Here is a 24339-nt window from a genome sequence, read left to right on the forward strand (position 1 = left end):
CTTGAAACACCCAAATTATAGCAGACCTTTGGATTGCAGGGGCGGAGGAAGCTTTTTAATAGGGGGCTCATCTCGACAACAAAATTGATTTCAAATCCAGAGAGATTCTCGAACTACCGATCACTAGATATGAAGACATTTTTAAGAGGAAACTCGGTAAAAATGATAAGAAGGACGAAAATGAAGATGCAATCTTTTCTTATCTTGAAACCAGTAACTATAATCTAGTGGACATCAATTCAAGTAGATCTACGACTAACTTAATTGGCTTCTGTTTGTAGTAAAACATTAGAGTTCAATCTTGGAGTGGCAAAAATCTTGTAACTCTTATGAACAACCTACTCTCATGCTCTCAAGACACTTTTGGTAATGAAAATTAATGTAACCTTTTTGTCTCAATCTTCAACTTAGATCTATTAGAACTGAAGAAAGGGTAGGAATAAGTGGCATGGCTATAACCATCGAGTGTTGATTGGTCTTCTTTTTCAGAAAAGAAAAGATTTCAGAGAAAAGAAAAAAGTCATCTCAAAATAAAACTAGCAAATTAATCAAGTTATAGATATCATCGGTCATCAGAGTAATGTAAGATCTGTCTACTCTTTCAAATTAAATCCAAGGTAACTTTAAATATAAAATCTTGCCTAATCTTGTCAAATTCAATTAAAAATAACGGAGACAATATAGAAGATATCTTGACAAATCCAGGTAGTAAAATCAAACTTACATCTAATTCGAAAATTATTGTGAAGATATGTGTAACTTTGCATGTTCATATCAAAATAAAATAAATGGAGTGATCTTCACATTACGTGATCATTTCAAAATAAAGCTAACAAGTTAATTAAGCTCTAAATGTTGCATGGTCGATCGAAAATAAAGTATATGATCATGTTTCAAAAAATAACAAGAAATATATGTCAGATAAATCCAACAAAAAAGAAAAATTTGTTAAAGGGAGAGCAAAAAGAGATCCGAAAAAGGTAAATATGGTATTCGACTCGGTAAATATGGTTCCGAATATTTTTATGAGTTAGACTATAATGCCCTTAGAACCAAAGAAAAACAGTGTGGCGCCAAACCCGACAGTAACTGGAGCATTATCGTGCCAATTCTACTACACTAGTGCCGGTCGGCTTTCCTCCGTGCCAGTTTACAGCTGTACAAGTGAACAATTTTCTGTACTTTATTGTCCTTCAGAAAACGAAAAGAGAACATTTTTATTCTTGAACTCCAACTCTCTCCAGTCTACTTGTGCCATCTGGGGAAGAGCCAAGAGGTTAACTTCCAGCCTTTTTCATCCATGGCGTTGGAAGGGTTTTAGCTTTGCTTTGGGTGTTTATCTTTGTTTGGGTTTTTAGCATTTTTGGTCTTTTTTCCGTCATGGCGTTAGAGCTTTTGATGGCTGATTATGGTGACATTGCTGATTATGGTGAAGAGGAAGAAGAAGAAGAATCAAGCTTGCTTGCTGAGGCAGAGCAACAAGGTAATATAATTTGATTCTTGATCCCTTCATTTTTCTTGGGTTTTTGTAAATAACAATACCCCCCTTAACATTTTCAGTTCTGTTGTCTGTTGAATTAGATTATTGTTTATGTTTTAGTCAGTTCTAGTAAAATTTTCTTTTAGTTTTCACTAGGGTTTTGTGAAATTTTCTTTGGGAGATGAGATTTTAGTGAGAAAATTTGTCTGGGTTTGTCCTAAATTTTTTCTAGTTCATTGCAATTGTTAAACCCAAAATGGGATAGAGATAAAAAGGGTTGTTTCTTATTACCATGTTTCTGGACTTTCTGATTGTTAGGGAATATGTTAGAAATGGTGGTCTATGAAGAGAACACCCCACTGGAGGTACCAGAAGAGAATATGTTAGAAATGGTCGTCTATGAAGAGAACACCCCACTGGGGGTACCAGAAGAGAATATGTTAGAAATAGTGGTCTATGAAGAGAAATCTGCACTGGAGGAAGTACCAGAAGAAATGACTAATGAGATTGAGGAAAGGAACACTATCTCAGTTGAGTTGGCTATGCAGAGGGAGCTTGATTACTGTAACAAGATTGAGAAGATGAAGAAGGAGCTACCTGGTTATGATTTTGAAGAACTCTCAATGCCTGTCCTGGTGAAATTTCTGGCTTTTCTCAGTTACATGTTTGTAGAACATTATGAACCAACCAGCGTATTGATGTTTGCGGAATATATATGCTTGAAGGACTCTGTCACTCTTTTATATTAAATGTGTTTGACAATTCTATGAATGATAGAATTTATGGAATTAAAATTGTATGTCGTAGTCCATCACGTTGCTAAGTGAATCCCGTTACGCTTTGCAGGGGGAGCCTTCAAATCTTGAACTTTGGGAAATTGGTAGAAGAACCCCTTCTGACAGTTTTTCTAACACACAGGGTAATACTCAAATCCTAATTATGCTAGTTATGTTTATTATGCGTCCCTCATTGTTCTCTCCCATTTCTGTAGTTTTATTAGTTTGCTGTTCAGTTGACTTATTCATTTTTCATGACATTAAGATTTTTGTTTAACATTCTTGAATTCTGCATCTACTTTGTAGTATAAGATACCATTCACTAGCATTGATGGCTTGTGTGTTCTTTGACTGTTGTAAATTTAAGGTGAAACGTCCGACTCGGTAGACTTTGAGAAAAAGATTATGAAGGATGAAATTAGAGACAAATCAGATATAGCTGAAATGGCTAACGAAAGCGTGAAAGGGAACATCATGCCTGTGGAGCTAGCAATTCAGAGGGAGCTTGCGTATCAGAAGAAGATTGAGGGGATGCAGTTGCAACCTCGCTATGATTTTGTGGAGCGTTCGATGTGTGACCAGGTGAAATATCTGGCTTCTCAGTTAAATGTTTGTAGAACTTCTTGTTGGCGTTGGCGGAATAATATGCTTGAAGGACTCTGACTTTTTTTTTTTAACAAGTGTTTGACAATTCTATGAACGATAGAGTTTATGAAATTTAAATTGTATGTCGTCGTCCACCACACTGCTAAGTGAATTACATTGCTCTTTTCAGGGGGAACCTTCAAACCTTGAACTTCGGGAAATTGATAGAAGACCCTCTTCTGACAGTTTTCTTAACACACAAGGTATTTCTTAAATCCTAACTTTGCTGGTTATGTCATCCCTCTCGTTCTCTCCCGTTTCCATAGTGCTATTGGTTTTCTGTTCTGTTGACTTATTCATATTTTGATGATGTTAAGCTTTTCGTTTGACATTCTCGAATTCTACATTCTTTTTATACTCTTACCGCGCACTAGAATTGATGACATATGTGTTTGTTGACTGTTGTAAATTTAAGGTGAAACGTCCGACCCAATTGTCTCTGCGAAAAAGATTATAAAGGAGGAAATTAGAGACGCAACGGATATAGTTGAAATGGCTAATGAGAGCGTGAAAGGGAACAACATGCCTGTGGAGCTTGCAATTCAAAGGGATCTTGCATACCAGAAGAAGATTGAGGGGATTCAGTTGCAACCAAGTTATGATTTTGTGAAGCCACCAGTTGCTGACAAGGTGATTATGACTGCCTTCTTTTAACCCTGTTTGTAAAGGTAAATGGGATTGGTTTGATTTTTCTTTTTTGAAAGATGGGATCTGTTTGATTGTTATCAGTTTCTTATTCAAAATCTTGTATCGTAAGTTGATACTTAAAGCATAGCAGATAACATGGTCAAGCACTCTGTTGTGTCGAGTTACTACTAACTGGAAATATGCTAATTATTGCAGGAGACACATTCAATTCGTATACCTTCGGAAATGAATGCGAAACCCCGTTCTAGCAGATCTCCTTGCTTTAAAGGTGATTCTGTAGCTTATCGAATAGACATCCCATTTGGCACTTACCATGCACTCCTTGATTCTCATTGTTCTTCCCCATTTAAACACAGCCATTAATTTACCCATGTCTAGTCTGTTTATTATATGTTTTGCTTATACTATTATAATGCTTATTATTTATTTTTTATGATTCTTGTATATTTAGAAGTTGTTACTAAATGATATTTTCCTCACACTCAATACTCAGATCAAGCGACTACTGAGAAGGTGATGTGGAAAACAATGTCAGTGGAGCTTGCTCTTCAACGGGAAATTGAATACCAAGCAAAGATTAAAAGGTTGAAGTTGGAAGCTGATAATGATTTTCGAGAAGCTCCCCAGCCTACCACCCAGGTAACTTTATCTTCTTGTTTCTGCTTTGTGGGTTTAGTGGTTTACATACATATCTATCCTCTGCAATTCATCTTCTACAAACAGGGTTTTACCACTTTTACATCAAACGAATCGGCAGTATATGTTGATGGAATGAATATTAATTTATATATTAGCATCTTTTGTGATGTTAACTGATTGGTTACTTTAACTTATCTCAGGGAACAACTTCAGGTTTGGGGCTTAGCAAAATGAATAGAGAATCCTGTTTTGAGAACAGTTCAAGCTTGCAAGGTGTTCCTTGGCCTCAACTACACATATCTCATTTTTGCTCTCGCTTACTATTCGTTTCATTAGTTTACATTGATCATATTGTACTTCAGTGTAGCCTTCTTTATCTCTGATTCATGATGGGAGAACTGCTTCGAGCTCAAGCATTTTATAACTTATTTGAACAAGTTATCTTTAGTGCCATTCTTTCAAGCTCTCGTTCTTTTCAGGATTTGTCTTGAAAATGGCATTTCAACTATTACAGTTCTCAATTTTTCTAATGTCCATACATGATCTGCTTAGCTGCTTTTTCATTGGGTACGGAATACAAATAAATGTGATACTGTATCTCGTGTACTTACTCGCGATTTTGGTTGGTCAGGTAGGATTCCGAACCCAATATTCTTTCGAGGGGAGGTTCAATGTGAGAGATCTCAACAACAAATAACCAGAAGGGAGATGTCCAATGAGAGAAACAGGTCCACCACCATGCCGGCGGAGTTAGCAATCCAAAGGAAGCTGGAAGTCCAAAGGAAAATGTGGAATTTGCAGTCTGGTTTTAAGTTTCAGGAACGGCCTGTCCTGTTGCAGGTAATTGTAACCAAATTTCTAAACATCTTTTTTTTTCTTCCTTCCCAAGGGCTAATATTTTACCTCCTAAAATCATACAATGCATTTAGTAGTGTCCAGCTTAAGAGATACGGATATAAAAGGAAGCCGAAAATGGATCTTTCAGGGACTGGCTATCCCTCCTTTGATTTAAATACCATTACCTTAACACGAGAGATATATGAAGTGTTTAATTCAATTGGTATTCTTGTTGATCATATAAATACGGAAATGTAAGTACGAATGTGCTTTATTTGCTCATTTTATCTGCTGAGACATTTTCTAATCTTTTTCCAGGGATCAACTCCAAACCAGAATATTGCAAAAGTGAAAGAAATGGCTCCGTTTATCAATCTGGGATATCCATTGCCACGAAAAGCGAAACAGCAATACTATCAGAAAAACCCTCTATTCTGCAAGGACTGCGGGGTGTTGTGCTCGAGTGCAAAAACTCTAAAGATGCACTATGGAGGTAAAAGACACGCAACCGTAGTAAATGTTAAAGCGAAATAACAATGTCACTGATGCGAGAGAATTAGTGTGCGAGGTATGTTTAGTACCATGTACAGACGAAGACTCTCTTCAGCGGCATCTTTCTGGAAAGAAGCATGCTGCTAATGTTGAAAAACTCGCTGAAGCAAAGGCGGCTCGTAGGTAAAAAACTAAATGAGTTGCAAAGTCCAAGCAGAAAATTACGTATAGTAATTAGATAAAGAAACATTAACCCTTAACCCAATCTTATTTGTGTTTTGGTTTCTGAAAACATCTTGTTTGTCCAGTCTATAAGAAGTTGAATATAGATAGAAACTTACTTAAATAGTACGGAGTAGTTTAGAATTACACCTTTTCATCCATCAACTCAGACTACTTCAGAAGACTTATCATTAAGTTGAGTTCTGGTGCTATGTATATATTGTTAAGTGAGAGATGGTGTTTCTGTGGTCTCCGAATGATGTATATATTCTGGATTGGAAAGCTGTATTTGAACTTGTAGGATCGAGCAAGAGAGAGGAGAGCACACGCGGAAGCAATAAAACGACTACATTGATAATCAAATTCGGTGTACGATTTTCATGGCTCAACAACCTATTTATATTGTTCACAAACTTGACGACTACTCAAAGCACTTTCCTAACAAAGATCAAACTCTAAACAAAGACACTTTCCTAACATAAACCAAATTCGGTGAACTCTTCTAGAACCAAACAATTTGCTTCACAAGTTTACTCCACATCCAAGCCAAACACGCCGTGTCAACTTCACCTAGTTGCTTCCACTAATAACTTCACCAATATCTTGGTTTAACTTCCATTATCCTCCCTTAAACCAAAATATCCTTAACAACTTTGCTCTTTATCACTACTGCAATGATCCATCTGAAATGATTTTCTGTTATTTCTCGGTGTCATTTCAGTCTCTAACATCTTTGCTCTTCATCACTATTGCCATGATTCATCTAGCCTGATTTTCTGTTATTTTCCGGCATCATTGACATCCTTTCTCCACAACTCATGGGATTTTAATCTACTATTGTTGTTCTTCTACAACTCATGCGATTTTAACCCACTATTGTTGTTTTTCTACAACTCATGGGATTTTCACCCACTATTATTGTCTTCACTTCTCAAATTCCACACTGGAATTCCTTCTTCTTCTCTATTCAAATCCCACACTAGGATTGCTTCACTTCTCACGATCACACCCTTGTGACGTCTCTTCTCTTCACTCTCTCATCACCTCCTGGTGATTACTTCTCTTTCTTCACAACCTTACTTTTGTTTCTTCTTCATGCTATTATTGCGAAACCTTCACACTTCTTTACCTTTCAAGATAATCTCACAATCTTTCTCTTGTTATGCTTCTGCCATAAGCTATAACCTTTCTTTACAAAGTCTTCCACACTTTGCCAGGTATTCCAAGTTTCTACCACAAACTCTTCAACCGCACTTTTGACACCAACATGTTTGAGCTTAAACTCCAACATGCTACCATCCTCCCTTAAGCTCAAACAAAACCATTCAACATTCCTTGTCATTCTAAGTTTCTGAATTCGATCAACTTAATCAAACTGCACTAGTCCTTCCCGACTGCAATACCAACTTTGATCTTCTATTACGTTTATTTCGAATCCATAACTTAACCCATTGAATCTACCACTCACCCAAAGCTTCTTTACCAAAAAACACAAACATAATCAATACCTTGTTTCACACATTCTGCCAATCATCCTCAGCTTCTTTGATCTCTTCCATCATTCAACGAGAATTCCGTAACCCTCTTCTACTCCTCAGCTTCTTCCACTAATCTGTGTTAGCACGTCCCTGTCTTTTCTCATCTTCTATCCTCTTCTTCTTCCATTGATCAGCGTGACCACTATTAGAATCACTAACAGTGGTAAAACCACCCAACACTATTAGAATTACTAACAATAGTAGTAACACGTTCTTGTCTTTTCTCATCTTCAAAGATACCACCAACAAACCCTTACTCCTTGATACTCAATTATAGCTAACCCAATTTCATGATCTTACCAGAATTCCGTCATCATTATCCAATCAGCAAACACAATTCAAAAATGCAGCACCAACTGCAACTCAGCTAACAAATCAATCTTCTTCTTTCTCTTAACAGCAATAACTCTTGTTCTTTCATGTCTCCTTCAGTTCAATAGCAGCAACACCACGAACTCAACTCTCCATGCATCTTTGACAATAACTTCTCCATCATTCATCACCACCAAATCTTCTCTGATCTCCTGACTTCTTCAAACTCTTACCATCCAGCCACTACTGTATACAACAACGACATTTTTTTAAAGCAAACTTCGAGCTTTTCCCTGAAAATTTTCCAAATATTGTCGCCTTCCAAAACCAAGACCTGGAAAAAAAAGTTTCCTAAAACTGGCACCTTCCAAATATAAACCAGTTTCCTAAACTGACACCTTCCATATATTGTGAAACTGGCACCTTCCATATACTAACCAATCTTCACCGGCCTTCATCCACCATCCATCATATAGTTTTTCCCAGCTCCATTATCAACTTCCAGTGTCTCGTATCAAACTTCATTAACAGACCCTTGATATCACAGTTCACCATCTCTCTGGAACTTAAGCTCAAGGAAACTTCCAAACTCGTTAACAACAACAGATTCTTCTTGTCACAGATTGTATTGAACCATCTTTTCCTTCCTTCAACTTGATAGACTCTTTTCACACTCATCAAAACGAACTTTACACACTACTTCTTTCCATGAAAAACAATTCTCTAACTCTTTCTCCTTCTCCCCTCTCTTCCTCTCACCTTTCTCTGATACCATATGTAGGATCGAGCAAGAGAGAGGAGAGCACACACGGAAGTAATAAAATGACTACATTGATAATCAAATTCGGAGTGCGATTTTCATGGCTCAACAACCTATTTGTATTGTTCACAAACTTGATGACTACTCAAAGCACTTTCCTAACAAAGATCAAACTCTAAACAAAGACACTTTCCTAACATAAACCAAACTCTAAATAGAATTATTCTAGAACCAAACAATTTTCTTCACAAGTTTACTTCACGTCCAAGCCAAACACGCCGTGTCAACTTCACAAGTTTACATGACAACGCGAAGATCCTCCACCGAGGAATCCCCGTTTCTTCTAACTTATGGAGCTGGAGCAGTCATCCCTACAGAAATCCTCATGCCAACCACGAAGACCGAAGCTTGGGAGAAAAACCTCACGACAGATATTATGTAGAAAGATTGGACGACTTGGAAGGAAGAAGGGAAGCAACATTACAAAAGATGGAAAATTATCAACGAAGACTAGCAAGGGAGTACAACAAAAAGGTAAAGCTTCGGAATTTTGTAGAAGGGCAATATGTGTTGAGAACAATCCCACGGTATCAGCAAGAAAAGAGATGGGGAAAATTAGCACCTACGTGGGGAGGACCTTTTATAATACACGATGTTGCGGGTAGCGGTTCCTACTACCTTCGTAATCTAAAAGGCGAGGTCCTCCGTCATCCTTGGAATGCTAAGTGGCTCAAACCATACTTCCCATAGGAGCAACGCAGACTTGCATCTGCTTGGAGTGTACCAGAAGAAGAAGGGAGCCTGACCACTCCACATGTTTCTATCTCTGGAAGAGGAATTGCAGGCCTCAACCTATCAATCAATCAACCTTTCAAATTATCAAGTCAACAAAATCTATCGACAATATTGGGGAAAGTAGTTAATCTACAATCTCTCAGGGCTCCCCCATCAGTGTCCATAAGTGTAAGACCAGGGGGAATGCACCCAGCAGAAAGAGATACCCAACCAATCTTAAGGCAACGGGTCGACGGAATGGGTGTGTAAATATTTTAACCCCATATCCTAGAACGTTGCCTCGGCCCCCACCGTCTGGGAATCCTCTGGCCCAGGATTCGCCAGCGGGGTGACAGGTCTCAAGACGATCACGAAAGTATCTCCCTTCAGTATCGCACCCAAACACTTAAAAAACTTTGATTTTTTCACAATGCTTAAAATAAAAACAAACCAACATTACAGGTATATCAAGAAAAGGATCCATTTCATAAAGGATTAACTTACAAAGGATGATTACAAGAAGTGAAAGGCCAATTCAAGGAAGAATACACATCAAAAAATATTCCTTTTACATGATACTAGCAAAAAATATTCTTGTTACATAATTACAAAAAAAGGAAGGATAATAATGCTGCGGTCTCTACCTAGATAATGCCGCCCCATCAGCAGGATTGTTCGGAAGACTTGAAGGGACGCTCCCACCAGATGAGGGTCCCGAGAAGGCAGGCATGGCAGCAGGAACTGGACGACGCGGATAGTTTTTCACAAGACCATGCTCGTTCTTTAGTCCAAGTTCTATCTTTTCCAGCATCTTGTTCGTTTCCTCAGCCAACTGACACCGAGCCTTGTGCTTAATAACTGCCATCCGCTGTTGGGCCTGGGATAACAACGAAGATAGACGATTCACTTCTCTAGAAGCAGCACCAACGGCCTCCTCGCGTGTTGCCGCCAAACTCTTAAAATGGTTGGTCTGTTCTTCCTGCTGCGTTAAGGAAAATCGAGCCTTTTCCAATTTTTCATTCGCAACGCGGAGTTGTCCCTCGAGCTCTGAAAAAGACAACACCAGGGAGTTAGCACAGAAAAGACACAATCACACTCGATGAAATAAGGTTATACCTTCGACACAAGCCGAAGCCTCTTCATACTCATTAACAACCGCATCTCGTGCTTCATCAAGATGTTCATATTCCGCGGATAATTTCTTATAGTCTAGTTGAAGGTTGGTGGGAGTAAATTGACAGGCATCTAATTCTACCTGCTTCATCGAATCCATGTGACGAAGGTGGTCGACTTCTTTATTTATCTCTGATACCCCTTTGCTAAGTCGGTACATACACACTTCAAGATTTCTCTCAGACTCAGCCTGACGAGCTACTTCAGCACGGGATGCGGCAAGGGCATTGCTGAGAGCACAGACTTCGGCACGGGCATCGTCTCTTTCTCTGGCAAGACATAGCATACTGTCCTTAACTCCTGGAAGAGGAATGGACCGATCCTTATGTAATTCTTCTTCCAGAAGCTGAATCCTAGACTCCAACAAGGAAGTACGCTCACGGGATTCCCGCAGACTATCACGTGTCCACAGAAGCGTACCATTAAATAAATCACGACATGGTTATACAGATTTTGCATGTCGACCATCTGAACATGCCTTGCGCGCCATACCTCAGCCCGAGCATCCCATTTCTTGGCTTCACTCTTAATTTTCTCAACAAGATATTTAATACGAGATCTTTGCCGTGCTCTTTCGTTTCGAAGCCATATCATCTCGGGAACGCCACCCACTGGAGATAGGTTGGGGAGACTCAGACAGAACAACTAAGAAATAGAGGAATGACGACACACTGCGAGGGAAAAAGAAAAAAAGAACCAAACCTGTGAAAGCTGAAACTTGGCCGCGAGTTTGCTCTAACTCAGCGCGAACAGCAACAAGCTCTGACCGAAGACCGGCCTCCGCTTCACCCAGTTTTTCTTTCTCCTTGAGGCTTTTCTTCAGCTCTTCTATTTCCACCTCAACCGCAGATAATTCCTTTTCTCTGTGACGAAGCTTAGCCTCGAGCTTCAGAGATTTCGTTTTGAAGAACTGATACAACACGTGGTTACAATGATCACTCCTCATCATCTACACATCAAGACGAAAAAAATTATTTCACCGAAGAATTGGTCGTCACGTAGAAGTATGTACGAAAATTTACCTCCAAGACACGCTGCTGAGGAAAGCCATATTGATACCCGTCGGCTATGGCCATCATATCTGCAACGGAAGTAGGAGGCTCCGACACAAGGGTAGCTTCGGGAACACTCAAATTTCTTTCCCAGGCCTCAGACACCCGCGCTTTGGAAGACATTTCCATCATACGAAGGGTATACGCATCAGAATCCTTTTCACCAGCAACAACAGGGGCGGGATGCGGGACAAATAGCAGATTCTTTTCCTTGAGCCAATCCATTATGGCGTCCTCACCCTCAGATGTCGGCGAATGAGGAAGATCCGCAGCGGGCGAATCAATCACCGACTTCCCCTTTTCTGACACGGCCCCTTCAACACAAATGTCGGCACCAACATACGCACCATGCTCCTACGCGCCACCATCTTGAACAACAGCGTCTCCGTTACTAGCACCCTCGAGGACATCCCAATCATCATTGGGGGAAAGTAGAGAGAAGTCCTCAGCAAAATCGAGGGCATCATCCATAAACTCCCCTGTGGAATACATCCGATCAAAAGAAAACTCTTGAGAAAGGGTGGGGAAAGTATCCGCGGCATCCCCAACAGGGACAGAAATATCACCAATAACACCGTCATCAGCTACCACGGCGTTGTTTCTCCCTTCATCACCATCATGACCCACACAGACCTCTTCTTCGACATTGATAGGGGAAGTACCAGTACGTTCCTCCCCATCTGTAATCTCCTCATCCTCAGCAAACTCTTCGTTCACCGGACTTGTAACTTCTTCATGGGCCTCAGCCTCACCCATCACAATGGTAGAAGACTGCTTCGGCTTAATCTTTTTCTTCTTTGACACCTGAAAACCAACACCACAAAAAGAATTATTTTTCCCGAACAGTTGAATTTCTAAAGAAGGAGAACCGCAACTAGAATCCGCGTACCTGAGCAGTAGAGGCACACCTCGGTGGAAGTATAGCACCAGAACCTTCCTCCTCGTCTCCCTCAACGACGTCAAGGGCATAAGGAAAATTCATACCTGCGAAGTTTAAACTCCAGGGACATAAATCTCCATAACGAGCAGGAGAAGATTCACGTGGCTTGCTACTCTCAGTAGGACGCCAACCGCGTGGACCAGGGATCCAACCGTACGCCCATGGACCAACAACTTCGATAACGGTAGCGTGCCACTCGTAGTCATGGTCGCGCTTGATCCTCTCGCGGGCCGGGAAAAGTTTCCGCTGACTAGACCCCTCCGTGCCGGGAACATACTTCAGCTTGGCATCGCTGACCTCATTTAATAGACGAATTTCGCCCCGAGGAGCAGCGAGATTCCGAAGGCTGACACTCCACGACTTACGGTTCCTACTATTGACGTAATCACCGAAGGAGTTATTGAAATTCTCAGGAGTATACCATTCCTTCTCCGCGGGATTGGGAACGTAACAAGTCATTGTCGTCTCCCCCTTACTCCGCAGATAGCACTCCCTCAGGGCACGGAGATAATTCCCCGATAGTTGCGATATAGAACGGATGTGAGTATTGGTGGAAGAGCCTTCACGACTAGCAAGCACATCATAGTAGAAGGAATCACCTGACTTGTACAACGGAAGCATAAGACCAGCTTCGAACGCTCCAACCGTAGTCAACAAATGAAATTCATCGAACTCATACTTTGAGATAAGCTCATAAGTAATATCATCCTCAGGGGCATAGAAACGAACCTCGAAGGATTGAAGCTCATGCTTTTCCTTGAAAATTCCGAGTTCAATATGCTTGAACGTTACTTTTTTCTTGCTGACCGAAACGCTGCGTATCAATGGGGCAGCCTCATCCTCCTCGGCGGGACCGGATGAACCAATGAACGCCTCGGAAGCCTTTCTCTTCAAATAAGGATTTTTTTGAAGATTCAGCCCTCGGAACACCACCTTTCGTATTCTTCCCTTTAAAAGAAGTTGTAGGAGGGGGCGGCAGATGATGCTCGGGCATTACAGAACGTAGAGGAGGAACATCAAAAGCGACAACACGAGTCGGTGCCTGCGTACTCCTAACATCATCACGAGGACGAGACACCGCGCGATCGAAGACTTTTCGATCCCCAAAAGGATTTGTCGAAGGAATCTCTTCCCTAGAAGATGAGGCCTTCGCCCCAGAAGAAACTCGACTTCTACGAACATCATCTTGAGACTCTCTACGCGGAGGAGATCTCAATAGACCAGAACCAGGAGTCTGATAATGAAGCCGCGGACGGTCAGACATGGCTGCGAAAAGATTAATCATAAACAAGTCAAACACAAACTCAAGGACATTACCAACGATCAAAAAACCACATAAATAGCAATCCACACACGATAACGCAGAAACCCTAAAATTAGCATACATGCTCGAAATTCCATAAAATCCCTACCCTGAAAAGCTTAATCAATACAAGAAAACAATGGTCTCCTTGATTTAAGACGAAGAACAGGGGAAAACTAGCATGCAAGCATTAAAATAAGTTCTTCATCACAAACAAGGAATAACAGTAGCAGAAAATTTACAAATCAACATAGCGCAAAACCATGGAAACAAAGAAAAGAAAACTTACCAGCAAAAACAGCAGCAGAAAGAACAAATCAGAAATAAAGAGGAGGCAAGCGTGATTAATGCTAAGGTGGAGAGAATTTAAGGGCTGAAGAATAAAGACTGACAGAGAATTTAAGGGCTGAAGAATGAAGACTGACAGAGAATTTAAGGGCGGAAGAATGAAGACTGACAGAGAATTTAAGGGCTGAAGAACGAAGAATGAAAACTGAGAGAATGTTTAGGAAGAATGAAATTAATTTTCTTTCTATCCTTAATATACCCGAAAGAAAGAGAAGGAAATTAATGGAGGAATGGGAAACGTGCCCGTTACATGAGCAGTTAATGCACAAATAAAAGACGTGCCCAAGTATCTAGGAAAAGTTATTAGGAGAGATAGAAGAATATGCAACGACTGTTTTCTTCAATGCACCCATTAAACATTCAAGCCCGAAGAAAAGGGGAAAATTGTGTATACATATATCTCACCATCAGACACGTGTATATAGAAAGATACGTGGAAAGCATGCAGGCCAAGACATCAAAATACGATGCACTACGGAACACCAAATAAACCCCAAAGAGTTACTTTATCTCATCCCCAAAAGAAGCTAAGATCAACGGTGGAGAGAAAGTTAGCTGACACGGACGTGACAGGGGCAGAAGACACTTGTCTGACACGAGCAGGCATCTCAACTACCCTCATTAAACACTCTGAGCAGTATACGTGTCGATCAACCCGTGGGACGAGCGAGGATGTCTCTGCGTGATCAAGTGGCAAACGCAGACCTCTGCGTGATGGGCACAAGACACTAGAAGATAAGGTTCCAACGGCCTTCAGAGAGGGGTCCCACACTCTAACCCTATAAATACCCCCTCTCCACCAAGAGGAAAGGGGATCGGAAAAATCAGGAAGGGAAGGAGAGAGAGATTTCGAGTGTAAGTTAATCTTTTAGAAGAGAATATACATGTAAGCCCAAAAGTCATTCGACTACTCTTGTAACCGTGAAGAACATAGTGAAACAACAAACCCCGTGGACGTAGGCCTTAGTGCTGAACCACGTAAACCTCGGTCTTGTTTATATTTCAGCACTTTATATTTGCTTAACCCCATGGATCTTTACTTGTATGTATTGTTTTCTTTGTTTTTACCTATATCCCGTGCGCAAACGCCCCACATGGAGTTGTTAGATGAGGCTGTGATAAACCCGAAGGTTTTGAGCCAAGGAATCAACACTAAGATATCATCATCACAAATCACTCTAGATTACGATGATTGGTTGTGAGCATTCGGATGCCTTCGTGATTTGAGTGTTCACAGGTAAGTTGAATTTAAGATTGGAGAGTTGGTTTATTATTAAGTTATATGTATTTGAGTTTGAGTTTCGAATTCATTGCTTGGGTCTGCTGTATATGATTGTGGTGATAACTTATACATGGTTTAAGCGATCTCATAATGAATTGATGAAATGGATTAGATGTGGTGGTGATAATGTTAATGTCATAGGAGAGGAGATGTGTATTGGTGGTGGATCTATAATTGTAATTGAGTTGGTGATTTAGGAATGAAGATTACCGTTTGCAATGATGGTGTTGAATTGATTTTACAGGTTTGTTATAGGGGTGTGTTGGTTGTTGCAGAATTGGAATTGCAATTGCAGAGTTGCGTTGCTGCTGAGTTTTAGATGTATGAATCATTTCTAAGATGAATGAGTAATGGAATTGAGTTGCATGCTTGAAGTTGTTGAGCTGAAGTTCTATTTTAGTAGTGTTAAGGGTGTTGTAAGTCTGTTAAGCTGAAATGGATATGGACTGTGTTATGGAGTTGTGGTAGTTATGGTGTCGTTGCACAGTTGGTGGTGTTGGATTGATCTGATTTGAGACAGATCATAGGTTGGTTGCTATTGTTGAGTTTTGTATTGTTTGAAGTTCTTTTGAATGGCTGGTGGTGGAAGTATTGGTGAAGCTGCAGTGGCTATGATCAGTGGTAATGCTAAAATTATCTGGTGAGGGTGTCAGTTAAAACGATGTGTATGCAATGTTTTGGTTGTGGTGTTTCTGAAGTTCAGTTTATGAAGAATGGTGATCAAAGAGTAGTAGATAGTAATTGTTGTAAAAGCTTGGAACCGCTAAACTGCAGGTAGGCTTTAGTTGTGTTTGTGATTAAATTGTGAATTTTATTTGAATGAATCAAGTGTTTAGTAATTGCACAAACTTCAGTTCTTTATCATTAAACCTATTAGTCATCCCAGTCAGTTTATCTGACTCACTTTGTTAGCTGACTTAGTCAATCCGACTGAGTCGACCAGTTATTCTACTGAATAGGTTTGACCCAGTACTGACTCTGTAAACCCTGACTGAGTTGGTTCCTTTGTCCATTTGACCAGGACCTTGACTTGAGTATGGACTTTGACTGTTAGTTGAACCATTTGACCATCATTGACCGTTAGTTGACCCAGTTGGGTCAGCACTTGTGTAATGGGCCGAGTCTAGTGGACTTGGGCTTAGTATTATGTATTCTTAGTTTGATGTTATGGACTCTTATAGTCTAAATTAGCCTTTGGTTCCTTCTATAAGTTGTAGATATTCTTAAGTCTTATCTAATAGACTATAGACCTAATCTAATTGAATTAGTAAGTCATTAGATATGCAAGAGATGGGTAATGAAGATGTGTAGAACCTTAAATGGGCTTAGAACAATTAAAGTAGTTCACTTAGCCTATAACTAGAGAATTGTATGATATTATGTTATGAGCCTTGTGTGAGCCTTTTGGCTAGATTCTTAGACTTCTTGTGTAATTAACAGTTAGACCCTATTAACAACGATCGATTCAAAGGACGAACCAGTGGATCGTGGATCTCGAGGTAAACGTGGCTTGTCATCAAAAGGAGTGGGAATACTCTTAACTCTTTTGAAACCATTGTTGTTTCTTTTACAAAAGTTTATGTTTAACAAACTCGTACATTGTCCGTTTATGCATTCCATGCATTGTTTAGTTTGCATTACAAATGTTTTGTTGATTCTTTGAATCTTTCCACGATTTGGAAAGGACTTGTAATGTTTTATTTGTCATTATGAATTGTTATGGGAAATGAGAATTTCCACTTGTAGTATATATGATACGCTCCTTCATATTTATATCTACATGAATTCAGCTTTTATGCACATGGATAGGGCGATACACCACAATATTATTATTCAGTGTGGAACAAAACGACATCAATATTATACATTGTTTGACGAAGGAGTTTTTCCATATACATGTTTGAGTATTTCCAGTGACTTAGTCACTTTGATGTTTGGGAAAACATGTATTTTTTCCAAATCTTGCTCTTGATTTTTTTAAAGTTAAATGTTATTCCTGTTGGGCACCCCTTCTAGGGATGATGTGCTCACCCTTTCCCACTTTCAGTTTCAGAGACAGATCAGAGTTGCGCAGCGAAAGCTTCAAGGGTTTTGTTCGTTAGTTGGTTAACTTATGCTATGTGTATTATGTTGTATATTCTGTTTGTAATCCACATGACTATTGTATATGTATCATTTGAGAGAAGTTCTTGTATATATATATATAATTCTGAGCGGGGCTAGTTTTGGGTTAAGTTTTGTAGCAGATTTCTTAATTGAATGTTTAAGTAAATGATTTAGATTCTTAGTGTCTCTTTATTTAGTTAATCTCTTGGATTAGTCAACTGCTAGCTTAGGGGGCGCTACAAGGATGGTATTAGGAGTGATGAAGATTAAGGTGAGCCAAATTTTATAATCGATGTTGTTTGGAGCCAGGAGTAACCTTGCAAAATAATTTTTTTTCTTTATCTTCTTTCTCATGATAGGATAATGACGGCGGATAAGATATTAAGAAGAGGTATGGATGTTTCTGCCTTATGTTGCTTTTGTGATGAAGACGATGAAACTAGTTCGCATTTATTCTATGAATGTTGGAGAACCCGGAGAATTAGGGATTACTTTGTTGAAGGATGTCGTTTTGATTGGACTTACAATTCAAATGTCACCACAAATGTGAAGTCTTGGAAGTCTAATTGGGGCGACGAAAGACTTAGTCGAATTTGGAATAACATTCCGGTTGCAATATGGTGGTGCATATGGAGAGAACAAAATGCAAGAGTCTTTGAAAACAAAAAAAAAATTTGGTAAGCCTTATTAGAAACGCTAAACTACAAGTGTTCTTTTGGGCCGAGTCGCGCACGAGGATGCTAGGTCTAACGACGAATACGGTTATTGCATTATGGGACTCTTTGTTCCGGCCTTTGTAAGCTTGTACTTTGTTGTTGTTTTGGGTTTTTTGAAGTGCCCTTCTCTTTTATGTTTCCGTTTGTATTCATTGGGTTGAGGTACCCTCTTAAGTACCTCTCTTTTCAATGAATTTTCTCTTTGTCGGTCAAGAAAAAAAACATTATGTCTTGGACATGCCATCTCTATAGAGTTCATAGCATTCGAAATGCTTAAAATTTCTTCCGGTTTCTTCAGTAAACTCGGTTTGAGCGATGGTTTTCTGTAAAACAGATAAACAACAAGTTAAGATATTTATGATGCAGTTGATCAGTGAGGACAAAGATAAGATACTCACCAGTTCTTCGTTGGATAATCCAGAATTGCTACGGTGAACCATCCACAAAACGTTTGTATAATGTTTGACATCCTTAGTGATGAATGAAAATCTTAGTTCTAGGCTCTTACTGTTTCTTATGGTTTCGTTTTGCGACGCTACAAAATGTTCCAATACTCTTTCCCAGAAATAGTCATTATTTATTGGTATCATCATACGATGTAACCAACATCGAACAAGAGTAACATCTTCTTCCACTGTAAAGACCGGGAGAGGCATTCGAGTGCAGTAAAGATGTTCTTGAGATGGACCATCTTTAAGAATGTTGAAACAAGCTTCGTAAACAAAAGGTTTACCGTGAGGTTCCTCCCAATTATCAAGAGATGTCTAGATCACTTCATCTTCAGTTGCACCGATGAACTTTTGTCGATCAGTTTCCCTTACCAGAGCAAGAAATGGTTGGACAACAAGCCTAATAGATTGAAAACGAGCATACAATCGACGAGCATCTCGGTTTCCCGGGTTCCTCATCAGTGAGACGAACATTGTAAAAATGATCTCTCAAAAACAACCGTCTTGATAGCCCATACCAACGATTACCCAATGGAAAAAATATGTTTTGCATATAGTTATATCCTCTTCTTCAATAAACTTTGGGCCACAAATTCTAGCAGACATATTTGGAGAGTGAGAGAGATTAAGAGTTTTAGAAAGAAAAAAGAAGATATGAATTTGGAGATGGGAAGAATGAAATTTATACGGTGAGAAAGAAAATTGAGCCGTTGGAAATTTAGCCGTTGGCGTTTGTAGTAAAACCGCGCGGCTTTACCATAACCGCCCCTTTGAATTACCAACGACTATTTATTTTTTTTGTTATAAATACAACACTAGATTTGATTCTCAACCAAACTATTAGAGCATTGCTTGGTCAAACTCACAAGTATTGCTATATCAAGCTTGTTGTCAAATTTAATTGTCAAAACTATATCTTGATTTCTAGTATACAATTATTCAAGTCTCGGTCTAGCATAGTGGAGTTGAGAAACGATCCAGTCATCATTTTCGTTCTACCGTTTGAAGAAGAAGATGAACCGAAGCTTTTGGAGAAATTCATCAATAAAAGGTAATTAAAGACTGAACCACATATTTCTCAAGTTATATTCACCTTTCTATCCTTGAGACGATTGTCGCATAACTAATAAGATTAGCTTACATAGAAAAGAATTTAGAGTCGAGAACTAATTATTTAGTTTACGAATTTCTCGAAATATAATGACTAAGCTTAATGAACATCTTTTCATACTTGATCAAATTTGGTGGAGAACAATTTATTATTCGGAACCAAATCATTATAAAAGTTTATCATTCAAAATAGCCTGGAACAATGATATGTGCCATTATTGTTATTCAGGAATTTTTCGAATTGATTTAGAGAAATATATAACTACTATATTCAGAATACAAAACAGTGTTATCAGTCTTACTAACTGAGAAAACTGTTATATGTCTGAAGTTGTATTACATGTATTCATACACGTAGTGGAGTAGTTATATATCGACTTTCAGATTTTTGTGATATGCATATTCGTATATACATCACGAAAAAATCTGTTTGTTTTGTGATCCGGATAGGTATGTAAATTCGTACACAAACCATTGTGGAACTGTGGTAAGGGAACCAGGTTAAAATAATCAAACCGATATGTGAGCTAAAACAGTTTTATGTTCTAGAACCAGTTTAGTACCCAAACTGGTACGCAAGATAAACGTTCTGTTAACTTCGGAACCGGCAAAGGTCTTAAGTTTGCAAACCGGTACGTGAACTAAAAAGTTCTGTAAATACCAGAACTTTGAGTTGGCTCAATGTTTGCAAACCGGTACGTGAACTGAAAAGTTCTGTAGAGCCCGGAACTTGGTAATTACATAACTTTGCAAACCGGTTTATGAACTGAAGTTTTGTAGACTTCGGAACTCAGTAATTGTATATAAGTTTGCAAACCGGTCCGCGTATTGTGACTCAAACGATTCAAGTAATTGTACTTTGTACATTTACAAATTATGTCGATCATGATTCAATTGCGATTGAATTATTTCTATAAAGTAATTTGCATTTGATCATTTCTCTAATTAACACTAGACTCATTTGATCACATGATTGTGACTCAATATTAATATCTTAGTGAACATGAAAATGAGTGCTAAGCTTTTAAGTTCAAATCGCTAGTCTTTATACACGTTTCAGTCACGGTTTACCTAACCATAATGTATATCTTGTATATGTGATTAAGATTCAAATCTTTCATCTAACTGTGGATATTGTTTGCTTGGTTCCAAAACTATCTTAGCCTAAACCTAAAGCAACCTAGGCTTTGAAGTCTATATAAGGAGAACTCTTGGAAACTGGGATCTTTGAATCCTGACACTACTTTTTGGTGTGTCCTAGTTGTATCTAGAGTCACCTCCCCAGAATTCTTTTTAGGTTTTAGCGATTACAAAGATTTCATTGGGATTCATGAAGCCAGGTCCAGTTATCTTTTATCTTGATAACTTGAGTATCCTGATCTTGATTGTTTGTACAGCCTTGCTCCATCAATCAAGAAAGATAATAATCAACAAAGTCTCTTTGTCTCGTACTTTGTTGATTCCATAAGTTTTATACTTGCGAGGTGAATAATAATCTAGACTGCACTTAGGGTTGCATAAGTCCCGATTTTGAGGATAGCCAGATTTTTGTCTAAGTTGCTATCGATTTTTCATCGCCTGGATCTATCGTTTGATCTGATCATCCGTTTAGATCGTAAATCAGGAAATCAAATATAGGCATAATCTTTGGGAGACAGATTTGGTTTAAAGTCTTCAAGTGAGTTGAAGAAACTCTTAGTCGTGGGTGAGATCGTCTAAGGGAATCAATTGCGTAGAGTCCTGCTGGGATTGAAGAGGCGTAAGGAGCGCGATTGTACCTGAATCAATGGGAGACTGAGTTCAGGATCAACTACAACTCAGGCCGATGTTAATTGGTAGTAGGCTAGTGTTTGTAGCAGCTTAATACAGTTTGGTGTTCAATCTGGACTAGGTCCAGGGTTTTTCTGCATTTGCGGTTTCCTCGTTAACAAAACTTCTGGTGTATGTGTTATTTCTTTTACGCATTATATTGTTTATCTTTATAATTGAAATATCAAAGGTTGTGTGTTGATCAATCACAGTAGCTAGGTCCAGCCTTGTTAGTTGGAAAAGACTTGATTGATCCTTGGACATTGGTCTTTGGTATCGTCCAAGAACTCTCTTTGTAGTTAGGTTCACGGGTTCAATTCTGAAAATGTTTTAACAACAAGAGAGAGAGAGAGAGATAACTCTAAGCACTTTCCTTGATTGAGTTTTTATACTCTCAGTTGTGTTGAGTTTATCCATACAGATTTCCTAAGAAAAAGTTGGTGGCGTATCTTGGTACCCCCAGCACTTTCACAAACCAACAGATTTCTTTAAGCCAATCCACCATGTTTTCTAAAGGCTAAGCGAAGCAAATATTATGTGTCAAGCAAAAAGAGGTTTGTCCATTACGTTCCATGGATAACCACAGCCTTATGGAATGCCCTTTGATGTATTCAAAATGTCCGCATGAAGGTTTTTCACGCATCAGAATGGTGCTTGAATTACAACCGGAAAAGCTCAGGTATTTTCTATGTCAAGATCCCAACTTTCCAGAGGAACCACATATGCTAGATGATGTTATGAATATAAAATAAGAAGAATAAAAGTTTGCAATACTCTGCAAAAACTTTAAACTTAAAGCCAAATTGAAGAAAAAGTTATTACACTGCAAGCATTGTGGAGATGGAGATCACGAATACAAACATTGTCCACAAAGAATCAGTGGATGCTCAAATCCTGGTTGCAGGACTTTTATGGTATTTGTGCACTTCTACTGAAGAAGACACATTTGGAAGGCATTTCTAGAATTGTCCTAGGTGTCTTTTGGTGGAGTGGGCTGATTAAAGTTGAAGGAAAAATCGATTCACCATGGAATTATGTTATTTTTTTTAGTGTTTATTTTGTGTTATTATGATTATCTAAACCAAACATGTGGATGTCTTCACATTTGCACCATCAATATCATAACTGATTTAAAATTTCTTGTATTAAACATTGCACCATCAATATCATAAATAAAAACATTTGCACTGGATTAAACAACTACACCATACATGAGAATAAAATAAATACATTTGATTAAAACAACTACTACATAGGCGTCAATTCTCGTCGGGTGGTGTAATTCCTAAGACGATGTAGGGACCGTATCTGTTGAGCACCCTAAAAATCATAGGTATAATTGGCAAGCAAATTAGAATATAACATATTTAAAATACGTGCCTTGGAATTTTACAAATTTTATCTTGTTATAAATATTTTAAAGAGATTTAGAAAATGAGTACAAACAACAATATCAAATTTAAAGTTTTTACCAAAAATTCGGAGGTATTTATCATTTTAGGCACAATTTTCAAAAATTGATTTCATAGTCATTATGCAAACCACCACAAAGGATGCATAACACATTATGTTGCCATATTTTAGTTTATGGACCAACTAATTTTCCATTGCAAGTAATAAAACGATGTACTCCTCCCGTTTCAGAAAAATTGATACTTTCTGTAACACCCCGTGTTTTTAGCATGGTGCATGATAAAAGATGCACCATTTTCTTGTGATAAAGCTTTATACAAAGCTTCCTTTGCGTAGTGAGATGCACTTGGCCCGGGGCCATATTTGGGGCCAAGGAAGACACATTGCATAGGCATATTGGCAAAAGTCTAATGTTGCATCATCATGATGCATTAGGCCAGTTGGATAGGTGGCCTCGAGATTGCAGCGTAATCATTGCGTATTATGGAGGCTATTGTCCTAGAGCTAATATCACACAATCATTGTGCATCAGGCCAAAGAGGGCTTGCCGAACGAGTGTCGCACAATCATTGTACACAATCATTGCAGATGAACACAATCATTGCGAAATAACGCAATCATTGCGCGCAATCATTGAGGATGAACACAATCATTGCGAAGTAACGCAATCATCGCGATGAACAGTGAAGCAGGTGAAAAAGCGGGGGTCTAACAACACCACCCAATATTTAGCTTAGCAATCTGTATGGACAAACTCCAATATACTTTTTATGAGAATCAACTAGAAATTTAGACTCAATCAATAAAAAGATATATCAAAGAGTTTATATCTCAATCTCTCGATTTGATCTTTACTCAAGCAAATGGAAATCTGCGAGTCTTTATCAAAGAGAGATAACTTGGACGGTACCAAAGACCAATCTCCAAGGATCAATCAATATCAATCAACAACCAAAGGTTGGATTTCCAATTGATGATCTTTAACGCACAACCTGTATTATTTCAAATATAAAAAAAATATAATGCAGAAAAGAAATAACACATACACCAGAAGTTTTGTTAACGAGGAAACCGCAAATGAAGAAAAACCTCGGGACCTAGTCCAGATTGAATACACACTGTATTAAGCCGCTACAGACACTAGCCTACTACAAGACAACTTCGGACTGGACTATAGTTGAACCCCAATCAGTCTCCCACTAATTCAAGGTACAGTTGTACTCATACGTCTCTGATCCCAACAAGATACTGCGCACTTAATTCCCTTAGCTGATCTCACCCACAACTAAGAGTTGCTGCAACCCAAAATCGCAGACTTGATAATAAACAAATCTGTCTCACACAGAAAAGTCTATCAAAGGATAAATCTGTCTTCCAGAGAAAAACCCTAGGTTTTTGTTCCGACTTAAGATATAAAATCAAGGTGAACATGAACCAATTGATAATCCGGTCTTATATTCCCGAAGAACAACCTAGATTAATCAATCACCTCTCAACAATCCTTCTTGACTACAC

At 38.8% G+C, this 24339-nt stretch overlaps 1 protein-coding gene across 1 annotated transcript; it reads left to right on the top strand.

Moving 5' to 3' along the window:
• Positions 1-1220: 1220 nt before the first annotated feature.
• On the top strand, positions 1221-5948 carry LOC113331177. Its single transcript, XM_026577920.1, has 11 exons — positions 1221-1483; positions 1799-2115; positions 2327-2399; positions 2624-2838; positions 3032-3104; positions 3317-3531; positions 3745-3817; positions 4043-4188; positions 4389-4461; positions 4820-5028; positions 5344-5948. The coding sequence occupies exons 1-11, from the start codon at positions 1381-1383 to the stop codon at positions 5557-5559; spliced, it is 1713 nt and encodes a 570-aa protein (XP_026433705.1). The 5' UTR covers positions 1221-1380; the 3' UTR covers positions 5560-5948.
• The last annotated feature ends 18391 nt before the right edge of the window (positions 5949-24339 follow it).

Source organism: Papaver somniferum, unplaced genomic scaffold (assembly GCF_003573695.1).
Source record: "Papaver somniferum cultivar HN1 unplaced genomic scaffold, ASM357369v1 unplaced-scaffold_125, whole genome shotgun sequence".
Taxonomy (NCBI): domain Eukaryota; kingdom Viridiplantae; phylum Streptophyta; class Magnoliopsida; order Ranunculales; family Papaveraceae; genus Papaver; species Papaver somniferum.